General features: G+C 32.7%; 2 protein-coding genes across 5 annotated transcripts in view; both read right to left on the bottom strand.

The window, feature by feature from the left end:
- The window catches only part of LOC149485663 (uncharacterized), a 361,945-nt gene that overhangs the window by 183,169 nt on the left and 167,413 nt on the right, over window positions 1-11,363 (bottom strand). The window lies entirely within an intron of this gene.
- Window positions 5,804-8,605, bottom strand: LOC149485669 (sodium-independent sulfate anion transporter). Its single transcript, XM_089698707.1, has one exon. It carries the CDS (start codon window positions 8,335-8,337, stop codon window positions 6,574-6,576), a length of 1,764 nt encoding a protein of 587 aa, XP_089554833.1. The 5' UTR covers window positions 8,338-8,605; the 3' UTR covers window positions 5,804-6,573.

Here is an 11,363-nt window from a genome sequence, read left to right as displayed (position 1 = left end):
ATAAGTTACATATTATGTAAATTTATTGACATTATTTAAAAGAGCAACTATGGAGTTTCTTGCCGATTCTTCTCCATAGATACTGCTTTCCGAATCGGTGGTAAATGTTAAAATACTATGTAATGACGATTCGAAAGTGCTACTAAATAGTAGTCTAATTGAATAAATGAATGTTTGAGTTTGAGTTTGAGTTTGAAATTCTTTTGGAACGGTTTTCATTTAATATTCGGAACTTGTTTGAATACAATTTATAAAATATGTCTCTAGCCTCTTTGGACTCAACCATAAAAATAAAAAAGCCAGAAAATGTATTCGTTAAATGCAATATTCTAATTATTTTTTCAGGAGGATAAGAAATAAGAATTTATACTGAGCACCGTGTCTGAAGCGAAAAATTTATGTATTTTCATCAACATTCCCAAAATATGCATATATTATTGTGTCCCAACCAACATTAAATCTATAAAAATTTCCACTTATCCTGAAAATGGCCAATAAAACCCGTTTATGAAATGTAATCTATTTAATTTCCAGAGATCTTCCTTGTGCCATCACGCATACTGCCAACTCACGTAACATTTAAAATTCGTTTGTCCCATTCAGTCCACGTAAGCGAATGCAAATTCAAAACAATGCATGTAATCATTCTCCGGGGTTTGCTAAAAAAGCTATAAAGCTGCCATAAAATTTCCATTACGGAGCGACCGCGCGAGAACTAACGTGGACTTGGAGAATATTGAAATTGAAAGAAGTGGTACACAATATACAATCTACTTAAAATAAGGTAAAGAATGACAGGAAGAGACAAAGAAGCAAGTAGTATTTAACTCAAGTGTTGTCTTTACGACTGTTATTTCTATTTTGTTTCAGGAAATACAACAGATCCTAGAATATACTCTCACAGTGCTGGACACACGTTTAGCAACAAAGTACTGCAATCTTCACCGGTATAATGAGAGAGAGAGAGACTATAGTGATAAACGAAATATTGTATCCAAACCATTAAAAATCTAATAGAGTTATTTATCCTCTTTATTGCGCTATCTAGACTCTAGTCTTCTATATATCTATGTGAACGGTCGCTTGGCTCCTTGTCAAAGGTTAAAAATGTCGACATAAATTATAAACAGAAGAAATTGGAATGGTAAATAAACGTTATATTGATGGCTGGCTATTTCTGCACCCCTGTTCTGGCATGTTCGGATGATGTATGACCGCCGTGAATTATGTTACTAGGCATGTAATTGGGTGTGAAATGAAATTTCGTACTCGTGGTATGTTTGGGTATATTTGGATAGCATTTTTTGGACTTGGATGTTTTAGGAATAAAGTAGCAAACGATGAAACAAGTAACGTAACAAGGTGAAATATACAACAATTAAATATTTTAGTTTTCAGTACATTTGAATTGAAATTAATCTTAATTAAGACAGCATATTAATGAACACCGGTAAGGTGTATCATGCTCATCTTTAAACACAATAGATGTATATATGTAAATAGAGACTTCTACAAACAATTTCACATAGATCCTGGGATAGAATATTAGCCAAATCAACCAAAATTAGATCATTTTAACCTTAAACCGTGCAACAGAGCAATCAAAAATCGCTAAACGGCGTTTACCAGTCAGCAGTTTAGCTCATTATAAAACAAGCAAAAGAAGCAATCGGGGAAAGCATTCAATATTCATAACATCAGTGAGGAAATTGGGTGGGGCCAATGAAAAAGCAATTTGCGAAGATTCGATCGGTATAAAACTCTTGCAGGAGAATAGTAAAACTGAGTTTAATGTTACTGTCGCGCCATTAAACGGCTCCCATAAAACGCCACTTATTGTCCCATGAATATTTTACGTAACTTGTTTTGTGTATTTACTTGTCCCCATGATCTGTGGAAATAGAAAAGGTTTTAATTTGTTTTAAACAGTCCTCCTATTTCCAAGAGTTCTTATGAGTTTAAAATATAGAGTCATTAATTGTTACACATTTTTGAAACTACATTTTTATGTACATGACATAAGATTAGGCTGCTTTTCCACCAATAATGTGCGAGGATGTGTAACGAGGATTCTGTTCGTAAATAACCAATAGTATCGCTTCAAACACTAAACGCTTAAAACTTCACACTGAATATAATATACTTTAAATGTAAGTATCTATTAAGGTGTACATGTGACATAAAACAGAATACTATATATTACAACGCGAGTAAACTCCAAACTAATAATATTCTCTATGTTTACTGTTACATGATATCTAAGATCAAAGGCATGTACGGAACACGGAATATTCTTGTAATAAACGGAAAATTTACTCAAATTACTTGAATTCCAAATATTGTACACGTTCCTTCAATAATCCATAATATATATTATAAATGCGAAAGTAACTCTGTCTGTCTGTCTGTTACTCAATCACGCCTAAACTACTGAACCAATTTGCATGAAATTTGGTATGGAGATATTTTGATACCCGAGAAAGGACATAGGCTACCTTTTATTGCGAAATATGTACCACTGGCGAAGCCGGGGCGGACCACTAGTATTATATAAGTAATAACAGACACAAATCTAAAGTTGTTATTTTAAAGTGGCAGGATTTTAAAAGTTAAACTTTATAATATGGATTAATCTATTTTTAAACGAAGAAATGGAAAACCTTCCCTATCTTTTAATTGGGAAGTCAGTTACTAACTTACAGAAACCTATGTGGCAAGATCGTTCTGATTAAGAATGTACCATAAAAGAAGAATGTGACCGAACATAATTTTTATCATCAAAATTATTGAAAAATACACCTTCAAATAAATACAGGCAACATTAAAACATATTTCGAAGTAATCCAAAACGTCTACTGATTTTACAATGCAGCATACACCTGAATACTTACATGACAGTTGAAATGAACTAAGTTTCATGTTCCCAAACAAGCAAATGAGTAAAAGGTTGCCATTGGCAACTGGTCGCCTCATTTACCCAGTATTTCATTTCAGTCTGAAACACTTGACGAGGGCTGGAGTGACCCTACACAAAACTACGATACAACAACACTATGCCATTACAAAATCGACCCTAATTCTTTTGCAATAAAGTCCACATTAACTGCACTTCTAAATGTGTCAACCTCCAAACATTTAAACACGTATTAATGCTCGTGCATTGTAATTTAAATTTTAGCGCTAATGCAATAGAGGTTGGTATCATTGATTGAATTTACAAGGGATTTAGATGACAAATATCGGCTATTTGTCTGAGATGTGAATAATTATTTAGCAATTTCTAATGGCTGTTGGTTATAGTTTATGTTTAGCAAACAAGTTTGTGCGTGTCAAATAGTAAAAGTACGTGGTGTTTAACGCGAACCTTATTCGTTTGTACTTAAACTTTGTATGTATTTGTTTAGCAGAAAACAGATACCTAAATAAATAGAAAAAAAATTTCAAGTTACAAAACCTGTTTGTTAAATTTGCTAGGAGATGTGCCGTAGATAAAAATTTAAAGCTTGTTTCATTATCACATATTATCAACTTCTTCAGTAGTTACTGTACTAACTTCAGAGTAGTGGTCAGCAATCGCTCCTTACTTCTGAAGTAAATTCAAGTAGAGGATGTGAAATGCATCTGTACTAAGCTTACGTTGGAATACGAGTGTGTATTAGAGTGTTTTAAGAAAAAAAAATGTATGAAGTCATTTTTTACTAAACTGTAGATTTATACAGGAACGTAAACGTATATATTTGAAGATAACTATAATAAACAGGTCCATAATGGAAATTCAATTTTCACAGGTGACGTGTTTTCTACAATAAATCAGTACATACAGTCAAAGGTAATCACGTGGAAACTGTACTCCATTCAGCAAGCTGAAATTTTACAAAAAGAGACCCAGGGATACGTCCGACTGATTTATAATGACCTACGCAATCTGCTAAATATGGACCCTTTTTCGTATAATTTGCAAGACATGCAGGAGCTGGTAGAGACCAAGATACATTGGTGGAGGGTGACAACTCTGCCCATTGAACCATTATTTCCGCGTGATTTGACGTGTCATTGCCATACCGTGTATGGCAGATAAGGCTTAATACATCGGCTAAATAGAAATAATGGGAAACAGATTTTGTACCGCACGATAGATTAGAGACGTATCAAGAAAGACGAATGAGATAAGCGCCATGCGGGCGGTCACGTGGGTTTCTTGTTAAAAGTGTCAGTGCTATCAAACGAAAAGGATTTGGTAAAAACCGCTTTGGCTATATTGCATATATAGATTTTAAACCAATTGTAGCAAACAAAAAATGAATATTTACTTATTATTATATTGATGTACACATTTCTTGAGATCCTTAATGAATTTGAAATCCTCGTATATTTGTATTTAGTATATTATGTTGTAATAATATTTGCTCTTACGAAAATTATATAAACATATATTTTTTTTAATCTACCTTTAACTTCGCTCATAAGAATAAAAAATTTTAACTTAAAATAACAAATGCCACTACTTCAACTTAAAAATAAACTGTAATTCGTTCCTACATTATCATAAACACTTCTTAACTCATATAAAAGCGGAACTTTTCCGATTATTTGGTATGATGAATATTGCTGTTGCAGACGGCAGCAAAGATTAACATGCTTGGCTCTGGCAGCTCAGAATTCATGCAGACGCCATGCATACATTTCAGCTATACCTATACACTGCTAAAAATGGTATTTTTAGCAAGTATTTAAGGGTATAACAATATATTATGTTGAGTAATTAAGAAATACATAATAATGTCTAGATAATTGTTTATTTCATAAACGACCGTGTATGTTCATATTGTGGTTCATATAAATAATCATGTATTGCAGAATTTTAACCCTCAACTTGATACAGAGATGCAGATGCAGGATGTAGTTATGAAGCACCTGAAAAGTTGGCAATACGCAAGTACTGCTTCTCATGTGACCCGAAAAAAAAAACTTAAGACGCAGTACTTGTGTTTCATATATAAGAAGCCTACATGCCTGCAGTGCTCCTACACGGCGTGCTCAATATGCCGGGAAAAATTGTAAAGTTTGAGCCTTGCAATTTTATAAAAAAATTTCTTTTTTGCCAAAAATTTGTGTCACATTATGTTGATTAGTTACTAAACTTTAAACAATTTATGAAGAGAGTTCCGAATTTTTGTTAGTTTTTTTAAATATCTCATTTATTAAAAGTGTAAAATTTTTGAAAAAATTTTGCTTACTTTAAAAAAAAGTGTATTTTTTAAGTATAAGCTATAAGGTTATATGTATTTTTTTTACTTTTAAGAAATAAAGAAGTGTTCAAGCTATAACATGTTTCTTTTAATTTATTTTCATTTATAATAGTTTTTGTTTATTAAGAGTTCAAAGTAAAGGAGTCTGAGAGACTCCAAGTAGGTAGTTACGTATAAGAAATTAGGGTCAGGTAGTAGAGGGTTAAAGAAGAAAATTGCTCTTAAAATCGGTTTAATTGTGTCTAAAACAATTATTAAACCATCGAATCTTCTGTAATTATACAGCGCATAACAAGCTAAATTAGAAACAGTTTGCTACATCCTTAAACAAAATAACAGTTGAATTAATCGCAATTATTGCATTTGGACAAATTCGTAAAAAAATTCAGTTCAATCGTTTTTTTTTACTTTACTGCTTATTTTTTTAATATAAATAAACTTAATAACTACATCATAAAAACGAAGAATACAAATAAATGTTTATATAGTTTCCAAATTTTTGATATCTACTTATGCGATTTACGATTCATTGTAGATACATCAAAATTCAATTTTACATCCACTAAACATTATTGTGCACACAGCAAACAAAAATTAAAAAGCACAAATTATTTATTACAAATGGAACATCACTGTTGATTTATTAGCCTTTCCAATTTGTAACAAAATTCAATTTAAAGAAAAATCGAGCCTCCGTGTCAATTCCTTAAAAGAATCGTTCCCTAAACGAAAATCTATACCACACTTAGTTGATGCGATAACAGCATAAATCTGCCACCTTCAGAAGTGCTGAATCACGTTAATAAATTTCAGGAAACCGAATGACACCCCTCTTTGACGCGTTCAACGGTGCAATAGAAATATTGAGGGGATCAGGCTTTTCCGATAAAACTCCCCCTGTCCGGAGCGTCGATTATTGAGAGCGCTTTATGTGTGATTTGTTCTCTGTCAAATATGTATTTTAATTTAAAGTTGCAACTTTTTGGCGCACTGCTATGACAAGAAATGTTATTTATTGTTTTCATTTGAGCAGACGCACGTCGATTTCAAAAAGACGTCCCAAAATTATTTAAGACATCAAGTCTTGGGATAAACTCAGAGGAAAATGAAATGTCCTTAAAAATAATCCAATTTTATACTTTTTTTATAACGTACACATGTGTGATATATACCTTTTTCTATAATAACATATAAAAACCAAGCCTCTATAATAATTTTTTCTAACATTTTAAGATCTTTTAGATTCATTTCATAGAAGTAGGTACTCTATTGAACATGATGCAAGTTCTTAACTCTTATTAAAAGTTGCACATTCAATTCCAAATTATACATTTTTAACATAAATATCAACAACATCTGTTACCTGTGCAGCGGAAATAAACTTGTCACTAAATTGTGGTTTTATATCAATACACATTTTCTTCAAAAATACGTTGAAATTCAGGAACAATACTTGGCACGATTTCTTTTCTAAATCGCTGACTACAGACATCAGATTGGCAGCGACAGTTGAATCCATGTTTTTAAGATTCGTACCATCAATAATTATGATAGAATCCGATAATATTTCATTGGAAGCACGAAGCACTGTTCTTCTAATGTGCTCAGCAGCACAATACGATATGCTATCATTTAAAGGCACAACAATCAAATCAGCCTTTTCTGCCTTCAAAACGTTTACATCAACTGACGGCCGCGCTGTGCTGTACAAAAGAATTGCAGCATCAATTAATATACCAGTTACAATTCCATACTCGAGACCTAATGATAAGCATACGATAATAGTTGTTATCAACACAAAAAGTTCACGTTTGCTATTCACCCACAATCTTCGTAATATTGAGTAGTCAATCATGGAGAACATAGCTGTAATAATAAGTCCAGCCAATGATGCTTTAGGGATATAATAGAAAGTTGACGTTAGAGTCGTTAATGCTAATATAATAAGTAATCCTGTGAAAATTCCTCCTGCAGGAGTTTGTACGCCTGATGCGTGATTCAAAGCAGTTCTTGTGAAAGAGCCAGTTATAGGCATGCTTCTCATAAAGGAACCAAAAATGTTGCACAGACCGAGAGCAATCATTTCTTGAGTGGCGTCTACTTGAAGTCCACCAGAAAATGCTTTAGCTATTGCTACAGATTCTAAAATTGCAACTAATGGAAGTACAATCGCTTGTGGTCCAAGTACTTGAGCCATGTCAGCAAAACTATAAGTTTCGTTACCGACAACTGTGCTAAACGGTGGTAAACTTGGTTTAGGTAGCCCACTACCAATATTTCCAATAAGCACCAACGGTTCTTCATTACTCGAAATTTTAATTACGAACGCTACAATTATACCAAGGATGACTACTACAGCATTTCTTCCCAACGACACAAACCATCTCAATCTTTCTATAACTCCACCAGAACGTGAGCAGCCCTGACCAAGACGCTTCAAAATCACTAGAATTATAATCGTTGAAAAACCAAGCACTGGGTCCCAAAGCGTAGCAGTTTTTATATTTTTCACAAAATTGTAGGCTGATTGTGCAAAGAAGTTCCCAGAAGGGCCTGTTAGTCCGAAAAGGGACTTCAACTGCGATGATGCTATTTGTAATGCTGCTGCTGTAGTAAATCCACTAATCACCGGCATTGATATAAATTCTACTAAAAATCCCAGATTCAATACACCCATTGTTAGTTCCACTATTCCAGCTAAGAACGCCGCTAGAACAGCGAAATCTGCGGAGTATCCCGAAACATATTTTGCTACCATAGCAGCCATAATCGCAGTAGGTCCCACAGTAACATCTTTACAGCTTCCAAAAAATAGATACACGAAGCCTCCCATCAATCCAGCATATAGACCGTATTCAGGGGACAATCCAGCGACGACAGCATATGCAATTCCTTGAGGTATTGCTGTCAAACCAACAGTAATTCCAGCGATTATATCCTGAACGAGAGTTCCAGTAGTGTAGGAAGGAAGCCATTGTGTTATAGGTAGCAATTTCTTCGCTCTTTTCACAGTACAAACATTTCGGACTGACTTTTTAAAATCTTTAGCTGGAGTATCGTCTTCGTAAAAATTGTTTATCACGGTCATGGTTTTTGTTCCAGATCTCACAAGATACTGACTTTGTATCAGCGTACGTGTTATCGAACTGGGAAATATTGTTACTTAAACTGTCAATCCTAGAATGTCAAGATTGGCGAAGATAAGTTTTACGCATCTGATTGTATTGTATGATGACGTATTTGCGAATAATAGTAGTAGAAAAGATTGTGGTATTGTGTAAAAGGTCACATAATAAACTATAGAATAGATGTTTTAATTCTGAATTTTAACAAAATTGAAGGTGAACGAACGAAATGTGTACAAATTTAATCCATAAGTTCAAGCATCTATATCTATACATATAATAAATCTGTAGAAGGGTCAATTCTGTACATTGAAAATATTGAAAAAATAAATAGCAGGGGGTGTTACTGGATCGATACCAAACCCAAATATGTGATTAAAAATTTTTTTGTCTGTCCGTCTGTCTGTCTGTCTGTCTGTCTGTCTGTATGTGTAGGCATCACGTAAAAACTAACGGTTCGATTTCGATGAAACTTGGTATAATTATACCTTATTATCCTGGGCATAAAATAGGATACTTTTTATCCCGGAAAAATACGTAGAAAAAAAAAAATCTTAATTTTTCTCAATTTTTCCGCGCGGACGGAGTCGCGGGCGGAAGCTAGTTCTAAAATAATCACAGTTGTAGCATGCAAATGCACTTCATATTGAATAACAAAAATCAACATAATATCATAAGTCTCTTGTTCCATAAAATTTTCAACTCGTCTCAAAAATTAGGGAAGATAACCTTAAAAGTCCACGCGCCTACCGCAATATGTCGTGATGGTATCGACGCTGTCTGTACCCATGCGATAGGGTAGCGGGTTCGACCTCGGCTTGAACAGATAAGGGCTTGATGGAGACGTGCGTGACCACGCATATGCCGTCAACATTACCCAGAGCCAACTCCACATATTACTGCTACAGGAAATTAAACCCTATCACCACCATATTATAGAACATGATTTCGCTAAGCGCAGATATTTCCAACAATTTTATTTTCCCCTGATACACAATTTTGTATCTTATACCCATTGAATAAGATTGTTATGGTGTTTAAATGGAAGGGTTTGCAAAACTTATGTTGGAACCAAAATTATTTTGTTTGCGTCAGGTTGAGAAAACAAAATAAGTTTTCGACTAAAGTATTCCTTGGACCCTTTAATATTCCTTAATCAGCGTGTTTAACATTTGTGTATTCTAAAATTGAAATAAAGCCCCTTGCATAAAATAATAATTAATACAATATTTTTGTAAAATTTTAAATATACCTGGGCGGAATGAAATTTATACTTAACACATTTATAATCTCCACTTTTTAATTTAGTTTTTACTAATTTTAATATAATATATGACAATCACCATAATTAAAAATCAGTTTAGAAAAATATAAAAGTAAGGTTATATTTAGATGATAAATGAATAAAAATAACAAAGGGAAGATAAATTTCCAATTTGAATGATGTAGGTAACTGAATTGAATATAATATTATGTATGTATCTTAACGTGTCAAAAAATTCACTTTCATAAAATATTTTTTCTTAGTATATTTATTATTTAAGAAAATCATCCAATATAAGATAAAAGCTTTTGTTTTCCCATTAACTTTAGTACGCCTTAAAAGCTATGAAATTATGGAATTTATGAGACCATTAAATCCAAAACAGCGATAAAGATCTCAAAAAAGTTAATTACGTCGGGTACAAATCATCATTTCATTATTTAATGGGTGTCATAAATCATAGCCGTGACTTATGCAATAGTTTTAAATATACTCCCGTTAACAGTCATTAATTTATGGGGGTGGTCCTGATCAATCATGATTAGTTCTAGTTAAGTGGTTAGATACTGAGTCCGGTGTGGGTTCATTACTGAGACTAGTTTTAAAAATTCTGTATTGAGCATTATAATTATATGAACATTAATAAATAATAAATAATAGATGATACTCTTATTTCGTTCATCGTGATTTTATAACGGTTATTATAAGATTTTAAAGATTGATTTTCGATAATAACCTAGTCTTTAATAATGATTGTTATTCGTAAAACGATTTGTAAAATTAAGTCGCTCCAATGTACTTCCAAATATTGGTGTAGTCAAATTCGCCTTCAAATTTCTATGTATGTTATTTATATATTAATAATAATTAGTGAATTATACAAATAATTCAGATACAATTTTAACTATAATCACGTTATAACAATTATCAACATCATAACATTAAATGTCAAAATTATACGAACACCGACCTTAACCCTCACATGCGATGGGTGTCACTAAGACCAGGGTATTAGCAACTAAGAGGCGGTATCTTATTTGATGTATGAAGGAATAAGAGCGCATTCAAAACTAAGCCTTATGTTTAATCTATTGCCCTGCGAATGTTGAAAGTTAGATTTGACAAATAGGTTGGTAATATTAAGGTTCGTTTTGCATAGTTATCCAAAGATGTCACATTTTGATTGTACATACACTCGGTTAAATTTACAAAAACAGACTACGAATTTTTTAAATAACAATTAACTGAACTTTCATACTTTAATTGTTAATTTAGCGAATCCTTCGACCATTTATAACAACATCAAGTTTTTTTATTGATTAGATAATAAATCAATACATATAATAAAATTCTAGAAAAGTGGTGTCTGTACAATGAAAATATGTAAAAAAAAATTAGCAGGGGTTTTTACTAAATCGATCCCAAACCCAAAACTGTCGTTAAAATTTTTTTTGTCTGTTTGTCTGTTTGTCCGTTTGTCCGTTTGTCTGTTTGTCTGTATGTTTGAACACGCTAATCTCAGAAACGGCTTATCCGATTTCGATGCGGTTTTCACTAATATATTGTGGTAATCTTCATTTAACATTTAATGTTTATTTCATGTCAATCGGTTCATAAATAAAAAAGTTATGACCATTTAAGTACTCACGGGGAACATTTGCAAAGGCATTCTATGGTACACAATACACATACAGTGAAAATAATATAGATAAAACGAAAGTTATC

Source organism: Colias philodice, chromosome 9, assembly GCF_061535455.1.
Source record: "Colias philodice isolate Cphi_HAF_F1 chromosome 9, ilColPhil1 Martin Lab GWU primary, whole genome shotgun sequence".
Classification (NCBI taxonomy): domain Eukaryota; kingdom Metazoa; phylum Arthropoda; class Insecta; order Lepidoptera; family Pieridae; genus Colias; species Colias philodice.
Note: the sequence above shows the minus strand (reverse complement) of the source record. Positions and strands in the feature narration are given on the sequence as shown.